This window comes from Anguilla anguilla, chromosome 11, assembly GCF_013347855.1.
Source record: "Anguilla anguilla isolate fAngAng1 chromosome 11, fAngAng1.pri, whole genome shotgun sequence".
Lineage (NCBI taxonomy): Eukaryota > Metazoa > Chordata > Actinopteri > Anguilliformes > Anguillidae > Anguilla > Anguilla anguilla.
Genome location: NC_049211.1, coordinates 3,032,956 through 3,060,591, shown reverse-complemented (window position 1 = coordinate 3,060,591; position 27,636 = coordinate 3,032,956). Strand labels below are relative to the sequence as shown.

The 27,636-nt window shown below is 51.2% G+C and overlaps 1 protein-coding gene and 1 long non-coding RNA gene across 4 annotated transcripts in view; one reads left to right on the top strand and one right to left on the bottom strand.

Moving 5' to 3' along the window:
* The window catches only part of lemd1 (LEM domain containing 1), a 19,511-nt gene extending 1,500 nt beyond the window's left edge, over positions 1–18,011 (bottom strand). Inside the window, exons 1-10 of one of the 3 annotated variants that reach the window (XM_035383054.1) lie at positions 17,924–18,004; positions 16,620–17,090; positions 10,584–10,725; positions 7,304–7,438; positions 6,293–6,378; positions 5,501–5,569; positions 4,211–4,309; positions 3,146–3,295; positions 2,524–2,619; positions 1,756–1,842 (exon numbers count right to left, since the gene is read on the bottom strand). In XM_035383054.1, the coding sequence (XP_035238945.1) occupies positions 1,756–1,842; positions 2,524–2,619; positions 3,146–3,295; positions 4,211–4,309; positions 5,501–5,569; positions 6,293–6,378; positions 7,304–7,438; positions 10,584–10,725; positions 16,620–16,817 (1,062 nt within the window). In that variant the 5' untranslated portion in view covers positions 16,818–17,090; positions 17,924–18,004. Of the gene's footprint in view, positions 1–1,755; positions 1,843–2,523; positions 2,620–3,145; positions 3,296–4,210; positions 4,310–5,500; positions 5,570–6,292; positions 6,379–7,303; positions 7,439–10,583; positions 10,726–16,619; positions 17,091–17,923 lie in introns of all 3 variants that reach the window. The other 2 variants (XM_035383055.1, XM_035383056.1) reach the window with 2 other exon arrangements.
* Positions 18,003–27,636, top strand: LOC118208409. Its single transcript, XR_004761557.1, has 3 exons — positions 18,003–18,084; positions 19,391–19,499; positions 27,569–27,636. It is a non-coding gene; the product is annotated as an uncharacterized LOC118208409 (long non-coding RNA).

The window sequence follows — 27,636 nt, the reverse complement described above, 5'->3', positions numbered from 1 at the left end:
CAAACACTGCCAAACACCACGCACCACCCATAGCCCCAACACCACACCACCACCCACAGCCCCAACACCACCCAACACCGCCAAACACCACGCACCACCCACAGCCCCATCACCGCCCAACACCACGCACCACCCACAGCCCCAACACCACCCAACACTGCCCAACACCACACCACCACCCACAGCCCGAACACCACACACCACCACCCACAGCCCCAACACCACCCAACACTGCCCAACACCACACCACCACCCACAGCCCGAACACCACACACCACCACCCACAGCCCCAACACCACCCATCACCGCCCAACACCACGCACCACCCACAGCCCCAACACCGCCCAACACCACGCACCACCCACAGCCCCAACACCACCCAACACCGCCAAACACCACGCACCACCCACAGCCCCAACACCACCCAACACCACGCACCACCCACAGCCCCAACACCACCCAACACCACGCACCACCCACAGCCCCAACACCGCCCAACACCACGCACCACCCACAGCCCCAACACCACCCAACACTGCCCAACACCACACCACCACCCACAGCCCGAACACCACACACCACCACCCACAGCCCCAACACCACCCAACACTGCCCAACACCACACCACCACCCACAGCCCGAACACCACACACCACCACCCACAGCCCCAACACCACCACCACCACCCATAGCCCCAACACCAACTAACACGACACACCACCTACAGCCACAGTAGTTCTATCGGTCGAAGAAGCGCTTTGCATAAACTGTCTCTGATTAGCCGTTGGGCAAAGCCAAGCCTCTGAATCAGTGCATGGGCACACATGGGGCACACATGGGGCTGGCACTGAAACACGGGACTCACGATGGCACAGGGTACACTCTGTGTCCCCCTCCCCGCCCCCCCCCAGCCACCCCAGCCACCCCAGCCAAACACCAATAAAAATAAACACTGCCAAACGACAATGTTACGGGGGACGTTTTTTTAGGGGGGTTTCCATGGCAACAGCCATCCCCCCCTCCCCAGCAGATATCTGGATCTTCAGCTCACTTCACAGCAGTGTGTGGCGGCTTCTCTGTGGCAGGCCGATAAGGGTTCTACTGGGGGTGGGGTGGGGTGGGGTGGGGGGGGTAAAGGGATTTTTCCAGATTAAAAATGACCCACAGAGGCAAGACGCACTCTGGTGATACAAATCTGCCCCCCCCCCCCCCCACCTAAAGCCAAAAATAAATATGAATGGGGGGGAGAAAAGAAGGTGCCAAACTGCGAGTCACACGCTATCAGCTGAGACACAAAAGAAGGGGACATCAAAAATTTCCACACAGTGATGGTTTGAAAAAGCAAACAAAGAGAACAAGGACTGAGGAAGAGAAGAAAAAAAAACAGGAAGTGAAAGTGAATTCCTACAGGAAACAGGAAAGGACAGAGGCTTCGATATCCCAGAGAGGGATCTCCAAAGCCTTCCACAGCTAATACGATACTAATGACACAAACGGGCCACTGCACCGAGAAGGAGAAGCGGGGGGGGGGGGGGGTAGGGTGAGGGGTAAAACCGCTTCCCATCTACGTGATTGGATCACCCAGAGACTACGCAACACAGAAGCGCGGGTATAGGAGAGAGGGAGGAGCCCCAGAGCCACACCGAGGAGAGAGAGAGAGAGAGAATGAGAGAGAGAGAGAGAGAGAATGAGAGAGAGAGAGAGGGAGAGAGAGAGAATGAGAGAGAGAGAGAGAGAGAGAGAGAGCTACTCAGCCTTCAGCTGGTGCCGGGATGCAGACGACCCCAGGCCGGCGAGTGGGGACCTGCCCGTCATGGTGCACTTGTCCATCCTCCTCACGCCCTGCCGAACCCAGACCCAAACTGAAAACTCCGCCCAGCTACACCCACCAATACACCACCCCTGACTCCGCCCAGCTACACCCACCAACACACCACCCCTGACTCCGCCCAGCTACACCCACCAACACACCACCCCTGACTCCGCCAGGCTACACCCACCAATACACCACCCGACTCCTCCCAGCTACACCCACCAATACACCACCCCTGACTCCGCCCAGCTACACCCACCAATACACCACCCCAGACTCCGCCCAGCTACACCTACCAATACACCACCCCAGACTCCGCCCAGCTACACCCTCCAATACACCACCCCTGACTCCGCCCAGCTACACCCACCAATACACCACCAGGAATCAAACCCACAGCCTTCCAGTTTCAAGCCCAGTTCCCTAAGCACTGTTCTACCCTGCCGACCCATCAGAGGGGTTCAGATGACCCACAGAAATACCCCCCCCCACCCCCCCAGGCCATGTAAAAAACAGCTAACACGCCTACTACTGAGCATACAGGTTGTATAACATTTTGTATACTCAATAGTAGGCAAGTAAGTGGTCCACACAGTATGTGACCCTACCAGTAAAACTTCAGGCTTGTAACAAATGAGGGAACTTGATGGGTGGCACTGGCCCAATTTCTGCCCCGTTCCGCCTCCTATCCCCCGCAGGGCAGTACTGACCGACTGCTCCCTGTCCCACAGCCTCCGCTCACACCCCCGGCTGGATCTGCTCTCTGGCGCCGCCCTGCTGGACGAGTGCGGACTCCTGCTCTCCAGCTGCAGTCAGTGTGGACACGAGGAGGACGTCACCGCCGTCGTTTGCCGACTCGATAACCGTAACGTTTAACCGTCAACCGCCAGAGAGAGCGGTTCAACAGGGAACTGCCAAAATGGCCCAAAACGGTGAAGCTGCTGAGCACTCAAAAAACACATTTAAGCGAACAGTCAAGCACAATTTGTTTAAGTATACGAGCCTGATGGTACCGCAGCTCAGTCCCCCCTGATACACATATACTGTTATTGGTTTATCCATATTGTTATATTGTTTATGGAGCTATATGAGAGCACACAATATCACTGGCCACAGCACTGCTCTTAATCACTCCCATTTCTGATTTTCATAAGATGATTAAAATCAAAATGCTTTGGTTCCAGCAGTACGGAGACAGAACTTTTGATGAAAGATGAATGTTGGAACCAAGTATCTAGCAAGTGTAAAGACTCAGCCAATGGTGGTACTCAGCCAGGTTTAGAGGTGAGAGGTCACAGGTCATCGCCAGGGGTTAAACAGACAGAAACTTCCCTCCTCCACCATCTGGGTGATGCTGAAGCTGGACGAGACGGAGGTGGAGGCGGAGGCAAAGATGGACGGGGAGGAGGGGGGGTAGGTGGTGGGGGCGGGAGAGGGGGGGCCACCCCGACTGCCCTCCCGGGACCCACACGGCGACGTCCCCTGCAGGGGACCACAGTTTCAGACCAGGGTTTGAGTTTGGGCCCTCACGGACAGCAGTGCTGCTGGCTTTCATTCCTCCCCACTAATCAGGGACTGGCTTACACCTGACGCACCGGGGGGGAATTTCACAAAACAGGGGGGCATTCCACAAAACGGGGGGGGCATTTCACAAAGCAGGATTACTGAGCTAGCTGGGTAACTGCACCAAGTAAAACCTGGAACAGCTCTTTTTACTTCAGTCCATGTTCCAGATTTGGGAGGGTACTCCGGGTTTTACTCAGTGCAGTTATCCAGTCTAACCCTGTAACCCTGCTTCATGAAACAGGGTCCAGGTGAGTATAATATCGGGCAAATCAGTGATATTACTGGACTACAGACTATATCAGGCAGAAGAGAAAACCAGCAGCAGCACTGACCTTGAGGGCCAGATCTGAGTATCTCTGCTTTAGAAACTCCTCACTCTCAAAATAAACGAATGGTTAAGGAATCAGTGTCAGCGGGTGACGAAGCGATAAAAAAAGAAAAGCTATAAAATCGCTGCTCTCTAGAGACGCTTTCGTTCCCAGCCACCGGCTCATGCTTGAAAAGAAGAAAAGAACAGCAGAAAAACGGCGATAAAAGGAGAGGGAGAGAGGGAAGGGGGAGGTGCACCAGGACTGGTAATCGCTCAGGGAAACACCCGAAGTGTGATGGAACGCCACAAGAGGAGCTCAGAGAGAAAGCCAGGGGGAACCGATTCTGTCACATTTTGGGGCGATTGTTTCCTCACTAACCAGATGATTGATAGATTGATTGATTGATTGATTGATTGACACACGGTGTTGAGCCCAGCCCCCCCAGACCAGGTGAAGACCAGAGTTAGCACGAAACCCCTCCCACAGGAAACAGTGATAATTCGGGGACAGGAGAGAGTACCCCTGGCACCACGGGCCGTTCCGCACATGCGCTGGGGTCACCCCGGGGGTCAGGGTCCCATAGGGGGATGCACACCAAAGGAGAGCCACACTTCACTCTCTGAGGGGTGACACAGATGGCCTGAGGTCAGGGCTGGAACCGCACCATTACACAGACATTACACATACGTTACACATACATTACACAAACATTACACATACCTTACACAAACGTTACACAGACATTACACATACATTAAATACACATTACACATTACATACACATTACAGACATTACACATACGTTACACATACACTACATTACACAGACATTACATTTAGCATTTACTCATATTCAGAGTGACTTACACAGCTATTGCATTTAGGAGAGGACTGCACTGAAGAGTACAGTCCTCTCCTCGCAGGGCTCTAGCTAGCATTTTGTTCCAAGCAGTACATGTGCTCCCAAGTTGAAAAATTTACGGGCACACTAATGCCTTAGTGAATTATTAGATCTGCTCTTAAATTATTTACCCACTTAAGATATACTTCTTTATTGAACCCCGTGGTGTAATTAGTCCTCTGGATTTGACCCATCCCAGTTACTTAGGAGCAGTGGGCAGCCACAGTGCAGCGCCCGGGGACCAGCTCCAGCTCTGAGGCCAGTGCCCTGGTCAAGGGCAACAGCAGTTAGCACATATCAATATTCAGGAGCAAATGCCCCTAAAATGGAAACACTGTACAGCCCTGCTTGGAATTGAATGTGCAACCTTAAGGTTACAAGCCCAGTTCCCCAACCTTTATGCTACACTGCCACCCTGAGGCGGAGGAGGGGATTGCACAGGCTGCCTCCCCCCCACTCCCCCACCCACCCACCTGATCCGCAACAGTAAAGTTCCATCGTCTGTGACATCACAATAATGTCAGAACAAAGCCAGAGCCAGACACCGGGACAGCTGCAGAGCTGTTGGTTTATTACAGCTGTAAGAGCAGGTCTTTACAGCAACAGAGGCCATAAAGATCTGCAGCATCTCCCTGTCTACCCCCCCCCCCCAACCACCCTCCACCCCCCCACAACAGCAGGCCTTCACAGCCATAAAGATCTGCAGCATCTCCCCGTCTACCCCCCCCCCCACCCTCCACCCTGCCCCCCTCCCCCAACAACAGCACGTCTTCACAGCCGTAAAGATCTGCAGCAGCTCCCTGTCTACCCCCCCCCTCGCCTTCCCACAACTTTACGATATACAACATAAACAAGATATCTGTGAAACTGTCAAACGCGGACAAGTGCAGTATTTCATCGTGGATTTACCATTCTTGAAGAGGGGATAAAACACTGGGGATAGTAATGATTCTCATCGTCCTGAGAGTGCCGTCCCACCTGTTGAGTAGGGCCAAAATAACATCAGCGCCCCCCCCTTTAGAACTGCCACACTTCCACAAACAATAGCACACTTCTGCCACAAGATGGCAGTGCTGCACTAGAGGAAAAAAACCGCCACATTTCAATGGACAATTTTTTTCTCCCCAAAATTCAATCAAAGGCATTTTCCACCTTAATCCTGGATGACTTGCAGGAATGTAATAGAAGAATATTTACTATAATATTTATTTTTGGTTGATTTTGTTTCATGACAAACATTGCATGAAGGACACACTATAAATGAAATAATTCGTTAAGCAACAGGATCCTCATTACTTCTGTGGGTCTTGCAGTTACCAGAAAGCATTACATCATCCAGGGAGAACCGTATCACTCACAGCTTTCTCTCCTTATAACCAGGGCTACAGAGGAGCTGGAGCTCGGGTTCGAGCGCAAGAGCAACGAGATCCCAATCTGTCGGCCCGCTCGCCAAAAACCCACCATCGCCCGGCTGGTGCCCAACCAGTTACCATCGCCCGGCTGGTGCCCAACCAGTTACAGCCCAACTGGTCTACTGGCACGCCAGCAGCGGCTACGCCCCGCCCCCCCCCCCGGCGCTCGCTGGAACAGCATTTACACACCGCTAAACCCGCCAAACCCGCCCGAACGACGCGCCCCCCCCCCCCCCGGCCGTCTCGGGGGGTCAGGTGACCGGCGCGGGGACGGCGAGGGAACACTCGCCTGCTTGCTTCCCAGCTGGCCGCGCCTCGAACCCGTCACCACGGCGACGGCCACCGGCTCCGGGCCCGGGTCTTCGCACTCGCCACCTGGAGACGGACGGAGGAGGAGGAGGGGGAGGAGGAGGAGGAGGAGGGGGAGGGGGAGGAAGAGGAGGAAGAGGTTGCTGCTCAGGGATTGGACGAGGAGAGGCGTGCGTATGCGACGCTCTCAACATTAAAAAAAAAAAAAAAAACCAGGGCTGATGCAATCAAACCACAAACACGGCAAGAGATGGGAGAGCGAAGGAGACACCCCCTAATCCCTCCTACACCGCCCCCCCCCCCCCTTTTTTTAAAAGGAAGCCAGCCAGTGCATTACTGCACAAGGTGAGTTTCATTCCAGCAGTTGATGAGATTTGGGGGCGCTGCATCTCTGGGGGGGTTTGGGTAGAAGCCAGGTCACTGAGTGGAGAGTCAAAAAGCAGAGTTGGGGGGGGGGGGGGGGTGAATGTAGCCCTCTATATTGGGGGGTGGGGGAGGGGGAGGGGGGCCTGGTACTGGACACACTCTCTGTGTTCCGCCCTGACGAGCTGAAACGGGTTAGAGGGCTTAAACCACATGTAAGCTCTGCAACTCTCCAAAGCCAAAGACAACCAAATCAACAGACTTCACACACGAGACTGCTTCTCTCGCCAAGCCAAAAACAGTCAATATTTGCAGTGACAGAAATAACACACACACACACACACACACACACACACACAGAGCACAAGCCTTCTGTTCAGGCGAGATTTGAGCTGAAATCGGCGGATGGGGCTTCGTTCTCACTGCAGTTAACGTGCAGGAGAAGGCTTCAGGAACCCCATAATGGGCGGGGCTACCGGTGTGATGTCATTAACTTGAACAAAACGTACTTTGCTCTCTGGGTTAGTCCAACTAGTGCTGCACAACCCCTGACAGCTCCGCCATTTTGTAATTCAGGCAGCCTTGCTCGCTCTCCCAAATGGCCGAACCAAGGAGGTTGATCCCGTACCTGGATTATCCTCTTCCTCCTCATCTTCCTCGCTGTCGGAGTACTGGTCGGCCTCGTTGGTGCCGTTCTGGTCAGGCAGCGCGGCTGGATCCAGTAGCCTCTGCAACTTCCTCTCATACAGAGCCCGAGTGGAGGCTACCGTCCATACGCACCGCACACACACCACACACGCAGGCACGCACCACACACACACACACAAACACCCACCGCACACACCACACACGCACCACACACACCACACACACGCAGGCAGGCACGCACCACACACACACACACACCCACCACACACGCACCACACACACACACACACCCCCACCGCACACACCACACACACACACACACACCCACCGCACACACCACACACGCACCACACACACACACACACGCACCGCACACACACCACACACGCAGGCACGCACCACACACACACACGCACCGCACACACACCACACACGCAGGCACCACACACACACACACACCCACCGCACACACCACACACGCACCACACACACACACACACGCACCGCACACACACCACACACGCAGGCACGCACCACACACACACACGCACCACACACACACACACACCCACCGCACACACCACACACGCACCACACACACACACACCCCCACCGCACACACCACACACACACACACACGCACCACACACACACACACACCCCCACCGCACACACACCACACGCACCACACACGCGCACACACGCACCACATACACACACCACATACACACACGCACCGCACACGCACACACACGCAGGCACGCACCACACACGCACACACACCACACACACACACCACACACGCACCACACACACACCCCCACCGCACACACCACACACACACACACACACCCACCGCACACACCACACACGCACCACACACACACCCCCACCGCACACACCACACACACACACACACACCCACCGCACACACCACACACACACACACCCACCGCACACACACCACACGCAGGCACGCACCACACACGCACACACACCACACACACACACACACACACACCCACCACACACACACACCACACACGCAGGCACGCACCACACACGCACACGCACCACACACACACACACACCCACCGCACACACCACACGCACCACACACACACACACCCCCACCGCACACACCACACACACACACACCCACCGCACACACACCACACGCAGGCACGCACCACACACGCACGCACACACACACCACACACACACACACACACACACACCCACCGCACACACCACACACACACACCCACCGCACACACCACACACACATACCACACACGCAGGCACGCACCACACACACACACGTACCACACACACACACACCCACCGCACACACACGTACCACACGCGCAGGCACGCACCACACACGCGCACACACACACACCCACCGCACACACGTACCACACACACCACACACACACACACACAACATACACGCAGGCACGCACCACACACGCACACACACCACACACCCACCGCACACACCACGCACACGTACCACACACGCAGGCACGCACCACACACGCACACACATACCACACGCACACGTACCACACACGCAGGCACGCACCACACACGCACACACATACCACACACACACACACGCATGTACACAAGCAGTCACCAGACACGCATGCACCACACACGCACACAGGCACCACACACATGAACCACAAACACACACACGCAGGCACCACACACACGCACGCACAGACCACACACACAAACACACACACACACACAAAAGTTATCAAGCGGACTGGTTTAAATCTGCGCAGAGGCAGAAGTTGTGATGCGTGTCATCCTTTCATGGTCTAAGAGCTGCTGCCTTCTGAGAGGATTAAGAGAACCCAGTTATAATCCTCACACAAACTCCTCCCTGCCATTCTTCCGACGCTTTATTCCTCTTTTCATACTCTCTCTATCCCTCCGTTTCTTCTTATGCAACATTAGAATAATGCACAATCGCTGTTAAACAAGCCCATTCTCCACAGACCACCGCCAGAACAGCCCGAACCCCCAGGTCAGTTACAGACGAGCCCCCCCCCCCACTGCCCCCCCACAGCCCGTTCCTGCGCCGCACGGGCTAAACTTTGTCCGTCTCTCTGTCCTTCTGTCACTCTGCCCCCATCCATCTGTCTGTCTCTCTGTCCATCCCTCTCTCTGCCCCCATCCATCTGTCTGTCAGTCTGTCCCATCTGTCTCTCTGTCCATCTCTCTCTCTGGCCCCATCCGTCTCTGTCTGTCTGTCCCCATCTGTCTCTCTGTCCATCTTTCTCTCTGGCCCCATCCGTCTCTGTCTGTCTGTCCCCATCTGTCTGTCTGTCCATCTCTCTCTCTGTCCCCCCATCTGTCTGTTTCAGTCTCTCTGTCCCAGTCTGTCCATCTCCACCTGTCTCTCTGTCTCAGTCTCTCTCTCTCGCTCAGAGGCCTATAGCAGCTCGAACTCCCTCCAGAACCCCCCCTGCTATTATATTAATTACCCCCTTTTAACACTTTGCTTTATTTTCATACCCACTGCTACACACTTCCTCACAGTTCATTTCTCCCCCCCCCACCCACCCCACCCACCAACTTTACGTTGGATAATACCGTAATTTGTATCTGTAATTAAAGTCTCTCTCTGACACAGCAGGTTGCCCCAGATAATGGCCTCTATTAAACGTCTTCATAAAAATAGCCCTACTAGTAATAACGCCAGAAAAAAAAGGGCGACCATTTTACTGTAGAAATGAGAAAGTGTAAATTATGAGCAAGGGGGAAATAACACTGTTAGGCAGGTACAGAGTCAGACTCAACGGAACTATTTTTTAAACACAGCTGGGGGAAAAAAAACAGATACGGCTAACAAATAGCCTGCAAACGGGGGGTGGGGGGGGGGGGCTATTCCAGTCCTGGGGGGCCGGTGAGTATGCAGGCTTTTCTCTTCACTAATTACAGCACCCTGGCTAACACTCGCAGATTAGAACAGAGTTTCCCCAAACGCATTCCCTTCCACGGCACACTTCCCAAATCTCACGGCGCACCACGCTCTCCAGCCAGCGATGTACTGATGTAGATCTGACACGTCAGCAGTAAGTCCAAATGTTCTTTTGGGGTTTTAATTAAGTGATACGCATTTCAATTACCACCCAGCAGACAGCAGGTGGCCAAAGAAGGATCAGCAATACATCACACTGCCACCTACTGGCCGGAGGGCTGAACTCGCACTGCACTGGATTAGGCTGCCTGTTTATGCTCACCCACGATGGGGCCGGCCTTCACCCCAAACTGCAGGAGCTGTGCCTTCAGCTCATCGTCCGTCAGCTGGGTGACGTCCATCTCGTCCGCTTCCTGCTCCTGCCGTTCCGCCTCTTCCGCTTCCTCCTGCACGCTGGGGTCCTCCTTTGAGACAGGAAGTGACATCACACAGTGAGTGGAAGGCTCCCGATCAAAGCTTATGGTTTATAACGGGGCATCTGTTGGAAGAAGCTGCCAAGCAGGCTCACTGATCCCCGTGTAATCTGGATGGGCTGACAGATACGGATATGAAGAATTAAAGGACACTTCTTCTGGCTCAAATCTGTGATGTTGGAGGAGACTTACAAATCTGTAGTCACCTGGGACATGTTTCCACAGTGGAGCAGGCCTCAAAACCAACGGCACATTTCATAAAGCTTTTCGGAAACCAAAACGTTGCCATTTTTTAAAAATTAGCTCAGAGATACTTGAGTGAACAGGACAAATTCAGATACGGTATAAATACAGATCAAGTGCAGTAAGCATTGCCTACACTAAAGTACCAGTTATTCGACTGGAATGAGATTCTAATTATAACTGTAGTGGCATATAAAAAACCTGTTCTTCCAGAGAAAGTTCATTTTGCTGCTAAAAACTCAAAACTTCTGCATAACTTAGCGTAGTTTTCTTTAGCATCTGATCTGAAAACACTACAAAGCTTTTTCTTCTCCCCCACCCACAGCTGTACAATAATGTTCAGCAGTGTCACCTTAACGCTCCCCCCCCACACCTGTGCAATAATGTTCAGCAGTGTCACCTTAACCCTAACCCCCCCACAGCTGTATAATAATGTTCAGCAGTGTCACCTTAACGCTCCCCCCCCACACCTGTGCAATTATGTTCAGCAGTGTCACCTTAACGCTCCCCCCCCCCACACCTGTACAATAATGTTCAGTAGTGTCACCGTCATGCTATTCCAGGCACGGATTCATCGGCTGACAAAAAGGGCTGGGTGGGAAAACACCGATGGTGTCATAATGGAAATGATGACACAAATCGCCACGGCGACAAAACCGTTCAAAATTCAACCGACCCCCCGGCACGGGCGGGAATAAAATCAGCGGATTTACGGGCGGGTGCGGTTCTCTCCTGCATCAGGATTCTCAAAAGCAGAATGGATGGAAAAACACACACTGTGTAGAGTCACGCTAGCAAACAAGCACACTGCACCACACGAGACAGACGGCCGTTTACAGGAGGAACCACGAGATTCGGACTGCACACCCCACTGCCCCGCACACACACACACCCCACCCCACCCCCCCCAACCACACCCCACACAAATGGCTAGGGGGTTTGACTCCTTGGAATTCCGTGTAAAGTGATCCCATGCCCGTCAGAACCCCTCCTCCTGCTTTCACCACGCCCAACCAACCCTGTTTTAACAACAACAACAAAAAAGTGTTTTTCTATCAGAGAATGTCAGAGAATAGAACAACTTTCCGCCACCGAGCGGGGGAGCTGCCACTCCATTTTGTTATATAACACTGAAGAAAGTTCGCGTGGCGGTTATCCCCAAATTAAAGCACTACCTCAGGGCAGTCATAAGGAGGCGCTCACAGAGCCCCAGCAGCTCTCCGCACCCCTCCGCACCCCTCCGCACACACAGCCCCGGCAGCTCTCCGCACCCCTCCGCACACAGAGCCCCAGCAGCTCTCCGCACCCCTCCGCACACAGAGCCCCGGCAGCTCTCCGCACCCCTCCGCACACAGAGCCCCGGCAGCTCTCCGCACCCCTCCGCACACAGAGCCCCGGCAGCTCTCCGCACCCCTCCGCACACACAGCCCCGGCAGCTCTCCGCACCCCTCCGCACACACAGCCCCAGCAGCTCTCCGCACCCCTCCGCACACAGAGCCCCGGCAGCTCTCCGCACCCCTCCGCACACACAGCCCCAGCAGCTCTCCGCACCCCTCCGCACACAGAGCCCCAGCAGCTCTCCACACCCCTCCGCACACAGAGCCCCAGCAGCTCTCCGCACCCCTCCGCACACGGTCGTTGAAACGCCGTAATTAAGAGGCACTGCTGAGAGGACAGGCCATTCATCCGGAGGCCCGGGGGGGTCACACAGCCCCCGCCACACAAGACACACTCCTGACCCTCCGATCACGAGAGGAGAACAGCACAGCCCGTTATTGTTGTTATTATTATTATTATTATTATTATTATTCAGATGGAAATATTTGCCAGGGCCTGCATTCACAAAGTATACAGTGCTGACCTAGCACCTGTTTTTCATACCTTCATCTTCAGACCTGAACTTGTTGTTGGCCTATTTTATTATTTTACTTTTTATTTTGTTTTTTGTCATTTTCCCTTTTCACCAGGCCAAGGACAGGTAGGCAGTTACACTCCAGATGATTTTGGTTTTTTTGGGTTATTTTTATTTTTTCAGAGAAGAGTGGTCAAAAGGCTTAATATGCAGGCCAAAGAATACGATTTGTTTCTATGTTTTTTTTGTTTCTAGGCCTCTTGTAATATCTGGTCTGGTCAGTGCAATCAGCATGTTTGCTTTTGATTTTGTCTGTTTATTCTCTTTTTGTAAATTAATCTGCAGAGTGAACTTCTGGCATTTTTTGGCAGGTGGCTAGCCGTTGGTTCCACAGGAGAGGTCTCCTAAGGTACTGAAAAGTTTAACAATGTCAACCCAGGGCTGCCCAACCCTGTTCCTGGAGATCTACCGCCCTGTAGGTTCACACTCCAACCCTAAAAAAGCACAAAGCACAACAATCCAAGGTCATGTCTTAAAAGGCCTGAGGAACAGTTACACATCCACAGTCATGTCTTAAAGGGCCTGAGGAACAGGTACACATCCACAGTCATGTCTTAAAGGGTCTGAGGAACAGTTACACATCCAAGGTCATGTCTTAAAGGGCCTGAGGAACAGGTACACATCCACAGTCATGTCTTAAAGGGTCTGAGGAACAGTCACACATCCACAGTCATGTCTTAAAGGGCCTGAGGAACAGGTACACATCCACAGTCATGTCTTAAAGGGTCTGAGGAACAGTTACACATCCAAGGTCATGTCTTAAAGGGCCTGAGGAACAGGTACACATCCACAGTCATGTCTTAAAGGGCCTGAGGAACAGTCACACATCCACAGTCATGTCTTAAAGGGTCTGAGGAACAGTCACACATCCACAGTCATGTCTTAAAGGGTCTGAGGAACAGGTACACATCCACAGTCATGTCTTAAAGGGTCTGAGGAACAGTCACACATCCACAGTCATGTCTTAAAGGGTCTGAGGAACAGTCACACATCCACGGTCATGTCTTAAAGGGTCTGAGGAACAGTCACACATCCACGGTCATGTCTTAAAGGGTCTGAGGAACAGGTACACATCCATGGTCCCGTCTGAAAGAGCATGACAGCAAATCAGTAAGATTACAACGTCCTGTTCAAGATTTCGAGAGACACGGAAATCACATTTAGCACGTTGCACGTTACACTGCCCCAAGGGAAGATAAGGATTAATAAATAAATAAGTCCAGCAGCAGAAGAACACTGACAGCCTCTCTGTTAACATGCCTAAACATCATCTGCACACGCACTAAGCCAGCCTTTTCCTCCAGCTCACTCAGCTGTGAAAAATTCTGAACGCACGATTACCTCCCACAGCGATCAGCATTCGCACCAAAACCCCATTTTTTCCAATGCCATGTTCTCTCCGCTCACGGATCACTGGCTAATCAAAGCGCGTATTAATGGCAAAATGTTTTCTGGAAGAGTCCGCCCCCCAACACCCCCCCCCCCCCAGGGCAGTAGGGGGGCATAAAGGACTCCCAGAGAGCAGCATTTTTAGGCATTCCACGTCTTAGCCGGAGCTGGGAATGGAATTCCAAGGCTGAATCCAAATGTCCGGTCTTCCCCGCTGGTGCACACTGGAGGACTGGCCGGAGTGGTCAGGGCTGCCCGATTCTACACTTCATCAAGTCTGCAAAGGGAGCTCATGGGGACTTTCATGCAGACATCCAGAGAGTCCGCTTCGGAGCAGACTACGCCAGTGAGATTACCCAAAATTCATAGCAATAAGGATGTGACAATATTTATAAAAGACGAGAAGGAAGAAATGTCAAAAAAAAATTTTTTTAAATAAATAAAAACAATAATTAAATCCATATCCACAACACCGAACGAGGCCCGAAGTCCAGTCTCACTGGCACATGTTATGCCCTCCAAGCCCCTGCAGACTTCACACAACATCGCTGAACACTTCAGACACCGTCACAGTGCGTAAGACTGAAGTGCGTGAGGGCTGAGTCTGCTGGGCTGGAGTGCGGACAGCTGGATTCAGCCCAAGGGAGGAGTTCACTGAGCGTACGGTCAGCTTGCATCCGGAACACCTAAAATAGCCCAGAGTACTATGGATAGGGAATGCCATACACACACACACACGCATACACACACACACACACACGCACCAAGCACACGCACACACACACACGCATACACACACACACACACATACACGCACCAAACACACGCACACACACGTGCGCATACACACACACACGCATACACACACACACACACACACACACACACGCACCAAACACACGCATACACACATGCGCGCACACACGCACACACATAATACAGCCAAAATAGTAAGCCCTAGCTGGACACCACTGCCGTCAACGAGCTGCTTTAAGACTCGATTTTCAATTTGTTTTGTTTTAAAAAAAAAAAATCATTTTTCACATACTCCTGTGAGTCCAAAAACTGGAGGAAACTGGCCTGAGTGCTCACGGTGCAAGAAAGTACAACCCAGATTACAACCCCCCAAACCCTCGCCCCCCCCCCCCCCCCCCCCCCCCGAGCAAGGCCTCATAGATCTGCGGTCGCCCTGTCAGTCAGGCGCACTTTATCGCTGACCCCGCAGAAAGCTGGGTATCGGTTGCCCCCGGCGCTGACAGCTGCAGGAGAGCATCACTTTACAGCCCTGCTGGTGTGCTGACTTCAGCTCCTGCTCCTCGCAGGACACCGTTCGAATGGAGAAGGTACTCCGTTTCCCCCACGGGCCTACGGCTCCACACCCAGGGACAATAAAATGGGACATACTGGGAAGGGGGGGTGGGTGGGTGGGTGTACCAACAAAAAAAACATATATAAACATCTTCCAAGTTAAGATTTCACAAAATCTGAAAGTAAAACTGCAGCTGGTGTGCAGGGGTGGGGCACTGCAAGCTCCCGTCTTTGAAGAACATCGTAATTTTAAGAAGTGCATGTGGGGAGGGGGGTCCCCATTATGAGCCTCTTAATGTAAGAGGTCAGAAACATCTTCATCACGCAGAAATAAAAGCCCGCATGTGGAGGAGTGCCGTCGGGTGGGCTTGTGTTGAAATGAAGGGCATTACTCGCGGCCAGCTGCGACACGTCTTTAATATGGGATTAGAGATTAATCCTTTGCCTTCCCGCCGACCAGACAGAGGCGGGCGGGCGGATTACGCGGCAGAATTCTAGCCGCGTTTGAAGGGGACAGGCACGTCCGCGGAGGTTGAAGGCGCTTCCCTTTTGACAGGGAATAATATGGACCCCGGATCAGCCCCGGCGCTACTAATCCCGTGGGAGAATTAACCGGCGAGAGGACGAGTTTAATTAAACCTCGAGACGACGAAATAAAGCGAACTGACGTCATCTTTAAAATGTTAAAGTGCAGAACTTTAGACGGGCAATACCTAATCTAAATACCGAAGGCCGCGCGCGTGTCGTGTTATGTGGGCGTTAGGTGGGCATTCGGAGGCAATGCATTTGCACCGTTCAGACGAATGCCAGCTGGACCGTTCTGCTGACATTCAATTCAACTTCATCCAAATGTTCCCGCAAGATCATTAACATGCACGGTCAGTAAAAATGGCCGGGTCATCTCATTACATTAAAGTCACGCGGGTGTAAACTATATAACCCTCCCAGAGGAGTTTAAAATCTAAGCAACAATTTCAAAAACCCACGAAACTCCAGATTGTGTGTTTACTTTGAGAAGTCACGGAAAACTCACGACGTTGTTTCCTTGCACGTGGTCCTCCTCATCGCTGGAGAAATCGGCGGCGCCCTTCTTGGACACGTATTTCATGTACAGATCCAGGTACACCTGTTTCTTACTCTCCCCCGGAGGCAGGTCCACATTGTTGGCGACCAACTCCAGCTTCAGCCTCTGCTTAGAGAACTGAGCCGGATCCTGGGCGAACACGGGCATGTCAGTGTCCACGCCAAGGGGAAAACCTTCACCCACCGTACCGGGCTGCCGCGGTTGTTGCTCAACACTTGACCCAGCTGGGGTGTCCCGTCTTTACTGACAGGCTAGCTGCCACCTGATCTATGACGCCGGACACCAGTGGGTGTCCATCTCTAGGAACAGCCGTACCGACAGCTGAACTGCATTGAGCACAAAGGTCGTTTTTCAAAGTCTTCCAATGAAGGAGCACTTCTCCACTCCACTCGAACAGGTGCTTCTTGTTGCAAAACTGACCTTGGGTTTAATTAGAACAAGTTAAAACACTTAGGCTCATAAAAAAACTACAAATGGTGAGCAGAATTTGATCGTTTTTTTTGCACTGCAAGCTTTAAAGAATGCAATCTTTCAACTGAGCGAAAAAACTAGGTAACTTAGCAAGACGCGCCTAAGCACAGCAAACAAGCTAATAAGTTCCCACCCTAGGCTGTATGGTTGCCACGAGAAAATCTAGCTTGTTTGTTTGGTGGTCGACTGGATATGGCTCTACTACTAGCCAGCTCGTTACTAACAAAACTACCAGTTCGGGAATACCGTTTGGAAAATTGGCTTAGGTGAGTGTGCGTGAAATCGTTAATCAGTGATCCACTTTCCTTGCACAGCAAGGGAACTGTAATAACGTTATTAGGGAAATAGCCCGCCTAGCGCTCCCTGCTTCGCCATATTTGTTGAACCGAAGTGTAGCCACTATCGAGCTAGCTCATGCACCCTAATTCATTAACGGTTAGGCCAACCACCTTCTCCAACACGTATTCTCTTGTAGTTAACAGAATGCCATTGCAAAGTATACTGTGAGTACAGTGGTTTTCACAATTTCCATAGCTACAGAGTTTACATGAGTTTCAGACGATTCGAGCCTGCTAAGTTAGCTAGACTACCCTCCCTCATTTGACGACCATCTTTTACAAATCAGAGGTCTTTCAGCGCCCCGATCACACCACAACTGTAATTTCTATCCCATATTGACAGCAAAAATCGTGTAGCCTGGTATATGGTGTGCATAAACATTAGTTAAACGGGTATATTAAAAAAAAAAAAAAAAAAGCTGCCCAGTCGTGCTTGTAACTTACCAAAACCGCACCTTACTAATTAGCTGACGTTGACCTGGCCTGCTAGTTGATGCGGAGGCGTGGTCGGTTGTGCGTTGTCAGGACGATCTCCGTGGAAACAGCTGTCCGCGAAGTCTTCACCGTGAGAAGACGGATGAGTCAATTAAGGAACCTGTGATTAAGTGAGTGTTTAGATTACTTTTTTAAGGCTGTTTTAAGGCTGATTTGATGTAGTCAGCACTGGGCGTCTTAGTCTGTTTTCTGACCTTGCGTGAAAAATAATTAATTTCAAAGATTCGCCATTTGCTGACAATACAGGAAGCGATGCAAATAATCGCCCAAATTACATTTTGCACCAAATCCCCCGTCCCCTAGCAGCATCTAACCAAACACAGCCTTCACAATAGAAGGTTAGTTACCCCTGGAGTAGAGGCCTAAGTGCTCTGTTATTAAGTATTTTAATGAAGGGTTTTTGCCAGGAGCCAAAACAAATAACGGTATGCCAAGGGAGCTACTCACGTTTATTTGGGTACCCTTTGGATGGCGAGGGCTTCTGTTACAAACCTGGAACAGTGCGGACCCACCCCATTACACAAGCAAGATAACATGCGTTATTAGCTCACGTCGTACACACACAGGTACCGATCCTTTTTCTTTTTCTTTTTTTTGTTTTTTGACTGGACCGCAACTGCGTGGCCAGCCCTATTAACGCGAATGTCTGTGACTGACTGACTGAGTGATGAAGTTACACCATTGGTCGGCCGGGTTATGAAGTTGCAGCATTGGTCGCCGGTCCAGCCATAAACTAGGTTTTGCCCTGGTCTTGTTAAACGTTTGTTTGAACACGAAAATCAGGTCACTGCATGTACAACAGCCTGTACATTCATGAATCACAAATTAAATTGGGATATCAATCAAGTTTAGTATTTGTTTGCCATTTTTGAGGTGATTTATTTATAAGTACAAGACAGATAAGATACTCTATTGATATACTTTATTTTATATAGCCTTTGTGACTGATAGCAAACACCTTTGTAATTCCTGGAGTGAGTCCTGTTATACATGTAGGCATGGGTCTGAGAGGGCTGGGGCCTATTGGGCAGCAGTGTAGTATAATGGGTAAGGAACTGGTCTTATAACCTAGAGGTCGCTGGTTCAATTCCTGGGTAGTACCCTACCATTGTACCCTTGAGCAAGGTGCTTAATCTGCAATGCTTCAGTGTGTCCAGCTGTACATGCTATGTAATAAATTGTGTAAGTCGCTCTGGATAAGAACATCTGCTAAATGCCTGTAATGTAATATAATGCCTATAGCTAGACACAGAGCGGTAAAAACAGAAAAAGAAACAAGAATAAAAAATCCTCATGAGCTCAACGTGTGCTTTACTAATTTACTTTTAGACCTTGAGCTGGCTTGAGCTGAACAGTAAAATATTAGATATTTTAAAAGTTTTTTTTTTTTTTTTTTTTTTTTTTTTTTCCTTTCAGGGGTGTGAGTAGGCTGGTGCTGACAGAACTGTGAAGGTGAAAGGCACAATGTGATCCGCTCGAGAGATGCACAAAGAACCGACACGCTCTTCCTTCCCGAAGTCCTCCGGTAAGGGACCGTCTTCCAACGCGCGCACTTGTGTTCAGGGTACGAGGCGTACACCTGGGAAGGGACCGTATTCAACGACGGCACAGACCTTGACACAGAAAACGGAATCAAAACGAGCGGCTCCTCCCCCGAGGCGTTTTGAGTACAATGATTCTTTCTGCTTGTGTATTTCTTCGTTTTTTGTTCTGGTTCTTATCGCCATTTGCCGAGCAGTTCTCCGTCTCTGTCTCGTTGTTTTTTGTTTTAAAACTGATTTGCAGTTATTTCTGCTCAAATAGCACAGCGCCGAACGGCTGTGGAAGTGTTCCCCAGCTGGTGGTTTGGGGCTGAAAACTTTCACACACACAAAAAAAGTCGTGAGACTGTCGGAATTCAAGCATTACGCGATGTAAATGTGATTCATAGATGGGGGGGGGGGGGGGGGCGGGGGGGCGGTCGGGGGGGCTTATTTCCTTATTTTTTCACGAGCTCTTTTTCCTCATCCACCATTTTAATACTCCTCCCGCGCGGCGCCTTTCAAGAAGACCGCGCGCAAAAGTCTGATCTATTATTCAGCCGCTTTGGGTTTCCGCTGCACGTCCGGTCACACGAGATCCCATTAGCGTGTGAGTGGCATCGTCAGCCTGACCGCGCTCGGGCGCGTCCTTTGCCCGGCGGCAGGATGCGGCGGTCCACCTGGACGCCGCGCGTCACGGGAGAGCGCTTGCCTCCACCTTTTCCCTGAACCCGCATAAGAGAGTGTGTGTGTGTGTGTTTTCATGCGTGTGCTGGTGGTAACAATGGTAACGGATTGTGCTGATGGTTGTGTAGCAACACAGTTCGCAGTCTCGCAGCACTTTTTAAACTGTGAATAAGGGGGGGAAGCCGGCCTCTCGACCAATAGTGTGCGAGTCCCCCTAGGCAGAGGTCGGCTCAAACCAGTAAGAGATATAAGTGGCTGCTTAGGGCTGGGCCACCACCAGGGGGCCCTCTAATTATTCTAAAATAAATGTATTATGCATAATGTTGGGTTGGGAGGGCCCCCCCCCCCCCCAAATCTAATCCTGCGTGGGGCGCCTCAAAGGCTAGGTCCGGGCCTGTGCCTGGGTGATGCATAAGCGTCCATTTAGCATAACATCCCCTCATCAGCAGAGGTGAGGTGGTGGTTTGGGGAGATGGGAGGGGGGGGGGTGGATTTATGAAGCCAATTAGACCATGCAGTGGCTCTGTGAGGTGAGATTTAGAGAGACTGGTCAAAAATTTGTTCAGGTCACAGGAGGACCCGAAGCCTTTTCAATTAGTACCGTGGAGAGTTTCTGTGACTGCGGTGAGTCAAGACCTCTGGTTAACACCCCATTCAAAAGACGGATGGAGGGCCGTCGTAATAGTACAGTGAGCTGTTTGTTTTCGTAAAGAAAAAAATAACAGTAATCGCAATAAAAAAAACAATAATCATAATAATGTAAGGCCAGTGGGTAAGTGCTTCGTCTTTGCTGTGTTTCTGTGGCGTGAGCAAAGATCCGGGAACCGAGGAAATGGCTGCAGAAACACCTGGTGGACAGTGATGGGACTGCACGTCCGGCAAATGTCTTGACCCCTTGTTCGTTTAATTTGGCAATTTTATCCAGTGCAGCTTAATTAGATTTCGTACAATCCAGGTATGCAGCTGGATATTTTTGTGCAGCTGCAGTTTGGGTTGAGCGCCTTGCCCGTGAGTACAACAGCAACACCCCCAGCTGGCAACACAACCCAAAACTTTTGAGTTGCAAGCCCAAGTTCCCTAACCATCATACCGCACACCCGCCCCCCCCCCCCCCCCCCCCCCCACCTCCCTGTTTCTGAGACTATGCTAATTGCTTGTTTCAGAAAGCAAGCACTTGTTGTTTTTATACTTAGACATCCATCTGGTATTTTATTTATTTATTTTTTCGGCAAAGAAGCGAACGTACTGCGAGCGCAAGGGACCGTGCGCTTATTTCTCTGTCATGGTTCGTGTGACTAATTTTAGGATATTGTGTAAGTAAGAGAGTCCATTATTGTGCGTGCAAACCGTGACCCGCTGATATGGTTTCTCTCTCTCTCTCCCGCCACCTGTCTTCACGGTGAGATTACTGTTGAGGGGGGAAAAGTTGCTGTTGGAGTTGTTTTTTTTTTTTTTTTTTTGTGTGTGTGTGTGTCGTTTCACAAAGATAAAATATTTGTTTCATGCAAATTGCCACTTTTGTTGATTATCAAAACCAGTGGCTGAAATTCAGGGTGTTTTATAAAGTGAGCAGTGAGAAAACGGCAATGTGTCCAGCGCACAGATTACATTAGCGGGAAGCAGCTTGTTATGCATATCCGCACAATTTTGCACGCAAGCCCTGTCGATATTGTCCTTGTCATTTCAAAGTCATCAGACAGCATCGCATTCAGACCCTGGACTAGAGGACTTATGCTAGTTTTTCCTTTGAATTATCCGCTGATGTACACCTGAGGCGACTGAAAGAGTGTAATGGCTTTATTTAACCAGTTAAGAGGTGGTACAAAGGGGAACACTGGCCCTGTGGAATTAGAACAAGCCAGGTGGTGTTAGAACAGGGCCACTCAACCCTGGACCCAGAGAGAAACAGTGTGTGTAGAGATACTCAACCCTGGTCCTGGAGAATCACAGTGAGTGTAGAGATACTCAACCCTGATCCTGGAGGGCCCCAGTGTGTGTAGAGATACTCAACCCTGAGGCTGGAGGGCCCCAGTTTGTGTAGAGATACTCAACCCTGAGGCTGGAGGGCCCCAGTTTGTGTAGAGATACTCAACCCTGAGCCTGGAGGGCCCCAGTTTGTGTAGAGATACTCAACCCTGGTGCTCGAGGGCCCCAGTGTGTGTTGAGGGTGACACTGTGTAGAGATACTCATCCCAGGTCCTTGCGGGTGACACTGTGTGTAGAGATACTCATCCCAGGTCCTTGCGGGTGACACTGTGTGTAGAGATACTCATCCCAGGTCCTTGCGGGTGACACTGTGTGTAGAGATACTCATCCCAGGTCCTTGCGGGTGACACTGTGTGTAGAGATACTCATCCCAGGTCCTTGCGGGTGACACTGTGTGTAGAGATGCTCATCCCAGGTCCTTGCGGGTGACACTGTGTGTAGAGATACTCATCCCAGGTCCTTGCGGGTGACACTGTGTGTAGAGATACTCATCCCAGGTCCTTGCGGGTGACACTGTGTGTAGAGATACTCATCCCAGGTCCTTGCGGGTGACACTGTGTGTATTTGCACGCGCCTGTGCCAGCCGTGGCTTTAGGCGGTTAATTCGGCCGCGTCTTTGCTGAGCCCCAGTGTGGCTGCCCTCCTGGGTTCTGGTTGTGTCTTTTTTTTTAGCATAAACTCTGCCGAAAACACCCTCCATGAGCCGCTTAGCGGCAGGGCTTCGCGAGATTAGGTAAGTGGGCATCCTTTTGCATATTCAGTTGGGCTAAACCACAAAGCGGGATAAGAGGATCTCCCTCTCAAACAATTCATTCGTGTGGTTATTGTGCAGATTCTCTGCTTTTATTAAAGGCGATTTTAATACATTTTGGTTTCGCCATGTAAGAATAAAAGTACTTTTCATACATAGACCCCCCCCCCCCCCCCCCCCTCCCAATTTCTGGGCATCATAGTGCTTGGGTGGCTTCACAGGTGTTTCCGATTAATCAGTTGCTTCTTTACTGCAAGTAAGTAAGAGAGCTTTCGGTGTCTAGTCTTGATTCTAGGCTGTTGATTGCCTTTGGAGTCTGTTATTGACGTTTGTCAGCATGAGGACCAGAATTGTGCCAATGGAAGTCAAGGAATGCCATTGTGAGGCTGAGAAATATGAAAATAAACCGGACCAACTGTAAGCTTATCAAAATCAACTGTTTAGAATGTTATTAAGAAGAAAGTCTACAGTTTATGACTGAGGAATTCTCACCATAATAAACACCTGTTTGACAGATCTGAAACGCTCTTCAGGCGGCAAAGGTAGATGTGTCAGTGAATATTGTCTGCAGAAGACTTGATGAACAGAACTACAGAGGCTACACAGCAATATGCAAACCACCTGTTAACTGTAAAAACAGTATGGCCGAGTTTCAGTTTACTAAGAAGTAGCTAAAAAAAAAAAAAAGCCTGCAGAGTTCTGGAAAAAACATCTGTCTTGTGGATTCTCTTGTATCAGAGTGATGGCAAGAGCAAAGTGTGGATGCCAAAAGGAACTGCCCAAGATCCAAAGCATCCCCCCCCCCCACCCCCCTAATCTGTGAAATATGTTTTGGTGCTCCAGGTACTGGCTCGCTTGTCTTCATTGATGCTGTAACTGCTGATAGCAGCAGCAGAATGGATAGGGCAGGTGTTTGGCCACTTTTCTTCATTATGGCGAGAATTCGCTGTAGACCGTCGACTGTAGAGGTCTTCCTTGGCCGACCAGGCCCTTTGCGATAGGTGAGCTCACCAGCGCTCTCTTTCCTCTTCATGATGTTCCATATGGGTGATTTTGGTAAACTTAAGGTTTTGTTCTATGACTCCGACTGCTTTTTTCCCCCCAGCTTCATGCAATGCAAGACACGCTCCAAAACATGACACTGACTATAGTGTATATAGATTTTTTAAATTTTCATTCTATGAATATAAATGCAGTGTGTGAAATCCCGGCAGTATGTACGTGGGCTACATATGTACCATCTTTCATGTATACATGGCAAACCGGAGTCTCTTGCAATTAGAAAGGAACGGGGTTGGCCTGCCTCGGTTGCTAGGATACCGGGCTCCCGAGAATTTGTTTCGACGTGGCTGGTTACCTCTCTCCCGGCGCCTCCCCTGCCCGCGGTCAGTTCCCCTGCCCGCGGTATCGGCCTCCTCGGACGGTCTGTGGTTTTATTGAGTCTGTGGATCGGGTGGGATTGGGTCCCGCCGCGCGCGGCCGGCGCTGCGAGCCACGCAAGATTAAAATTAAATAGATTTTAAAAAATCAACAAAAAAAAAGAAAAAGGCTGGCCCGTGCCGCTGCTGTTCTGCGCCTTTAGCATCGCAGAAATGATCCGGGCTGTAAACAATTACAGGCCTTCTGCGGAGCAATAAAGGGCCCATTATGCAGATGAGCGTCTGAGTAGGGGGAGAGAGCGAGAGACTGAGAGACCGAGAGAGGGGAGCGAGGCGGGATGGAAACGCGATTAAAGGAGAGAGAGAGAGAGAGAGGAAGAGGGGGAGAGAGAGAGAGAGAGGGAGGAAGGGGGAGAGAGGGAGAGAGAGAGGAAGAGGGGGGAGAGAGAGAGAGAGAGGGTGAGAGAGAGGGAGAGAGAGAGAGAGGGTGAGTGCACACGTGATTCGGGATGCTTGTGTCGAAGCGGCGAAGGAACGTGTCGGACGTGCAAAGGAGCCGCCCGGCGAATAACAACGCCGCAAATGAATTTTACCCAAGAGGGGAGTTGTGGCGTGCGCGTGCGGCAGCTCCCTGACACCCACACTGAGGCGTTCGCTAACATCTCACTAAGCGCGCGGAGGGGTAACGCAAGAGTTCCCGCTCTCGCCGAACCCCCTTCAGGAAGCAGGTAGATACGCGTGATGCAATTCAGAACAACAACAACAACAAAAAGGCCTTCGCTGTGGCAGGGAATGCATTTTTATTGAACAGTAATCTTTTGATCACCACAACAACACGCACGCGCACACACACACACACACACAAACACAAACTTGCACATGGATACACACATGCACGCACGCACACACACAAACACAAAGGCACACATGAACACACACTGTGCTTAGATGTAGGCCTTCTTAGCGCTGTTTAAGAGAAGCAGAGGTCTTCGGCGCCATGTCCTTTTGGGCTAGAAGACCCCCCTCATCCGCCCCCCCCCCCCCCCCCCCTTCGCCCCCCCAGCAGATGATGCAAGCTGGCATCACTACTCACCCATTCGTTTGATTAGATGAAAACGGAGAGTCACTGACACCCTGTCAGAAAAGCTGCTCCTTCGATCCACAGCTCTGATCATTAAAAGACTCCAATATTCATGTGGGGGGGGGGGGGGAGGTAGTTTTGATAGCAACAACGTGCAGTATGTGCATGGTGGTGTTTAGAAGAAGAAATGAAAAGCTATTATTGTTTCATCCGTTTCTCGAGTTGTGTCAGTGAATAGCTCCGGCTGTCGGTTGTCTGTGTCTTCCTAATGGAGGAAGGTCAGCTTCTCGGCGTCCGGGGCGTAGAACGTGTAGTAAATTTCAATATTTGTCCCAGCATATTAAAAATAAATAATCTACAGAGATGACACCATGATGGTCAGCGACGCCAAGAAGCGCCCGCAGGCCCCAGCGTGTAGCTGGAGCTGTTTTCCACTCGTCTCCTAATGGCGGTGCTCTCTCTTATTCAAACTCTTATTTATTTATGACACGTGTGCGTATATCTCAGGACCCTGGGGGAAGGGGGGGGGGGGGGGGGGGGATGAGGACGAGCGGCTGGTACAGGCCTCTCATTGAGCGAGCCCTCTCGTTGAGCGAGCCCCCTTGTTGAGCGAGCCCCCTCGCGCAGTAGCGCCTGATATATGGCCGCAGCTGGTACAGGCCTCTCATTGAGCGAGCCCCCTCATTGAGCGAGCCCCCTCGCGCAGTAGCGCCTGATATATGGCCGCGCGTGTGTTCCGTCTGGATTAAATGGATTTTTATCACCCCCCGCGCGCCGCAGGTACATTACTCTTTTATCGGTGCTGCCGGGGCCGGTGACGCATACCCCCCTAATAGGGCTCTCCCGGTCCCGAGCGCACCTGCCAGCCTGAGCTCTGTGCCGCATTACAACACAGCCTCCTCTGTTCTGAACTGGGTCTCAGGGCATACAGGTCTGCGCCCCGATTTAACAGTTTTTTTTTTTTTTTTTGGGGGGGGGGGGGCGTTCTGCCCGACTCCGCTCTGGGCTCTCGGCTCCCCGATCTAGTGGACGACGATTCCGCGCTCGTTCCAATTAGTGACATCATTTCCTCTCGGGAAGCCGGTTGTTTGCGTTCGGTTATAGTCGCCTGTCGCTCTTGTTCGCCATCAACCGCTCAGCTGTTGTTGATTTGAGTGGAAATGCAAATTAGGCAGTCGTCCTTACCTGGGATTCATTGCACTGTCAAAGTGTGGCTGCAGGCTTATGGGGAACAAATAATGCTAGTTTATCCTGTGGCATTTAAATTTGAGATTTAAGGAATATCCTTGCTGTTACCACCCACTTGCTTACCTTTGGCTCATAAGCACCTGACTGTGATTAGATTGTGATTTAGCCAGGATTTGCATTCTTAGCTGCTGCTGAACTTTATCCATAAAATAATGACAAAATATTAAAATTCAGAAATACAAAAAACAAACAGCTTTAAAAAAATAAAAAAAAGCTCTGTCTATGAAATCCCATCTCCTCTGCAGCAGGGGGGACCGTATGGAGTGTGTTTCAGAAGAGCACTTAAGATGCGGCGGTTGAAGCCTGGCCAGCGCTATCCAGGCTTGAAGTGTCACCGCTGCCTGCTGAAGTGGCCATCCTCTGTGGGATTTATTGTTTTCTCTCCTGTCGTCAGACAGACAGCCCCCATATCTCGAGACTGCAATACCGTTTCGGAACCCCTCCACCCCCTCCTCCCTCCCCACCCCACCACAACCCCCTCCAACCATTCCCAGAGATATTGGGTACACATACGAGGACGCAGCCGAAGTGGCTGTAAATCCTGTTAGACTAATCCGGCATGTCCGGAGAGATGCCGTACGCATGGCGCATCGATACCTTTTTCACCCCGTGCCTCTTTGACACGAGCCAATCCCCCCCCCCCCCCCCCCCCCCCCCCCCCGAATGAAATCCGGTTTTCGCCGGCATTCTGGTGGAAGTAAAAAAATATATATATATATAACAATAATAAACTGGCCTTTACGCACTCAAACTAAACAAACAAACTGGGAAGAAAAACCTAATAATAAAATCGTAAATGGATACTTCTGACCTATTAAACGAACGGCTTTTCGTTTAATGACAGGCGGCCTACCCTCGTGCTTTCAGATGCGTATTAAGCGTTCGGTCTGCTCTGCAGGCCACTGTAGTAGGTGTTTAATGATCTGAGATTTTCTCTCGCAGCTCGGACGTGAAGCCGGCCACGCACGGTAATGAGACGGAAGATTCATCGCCGCTGACATTCCCGGCTA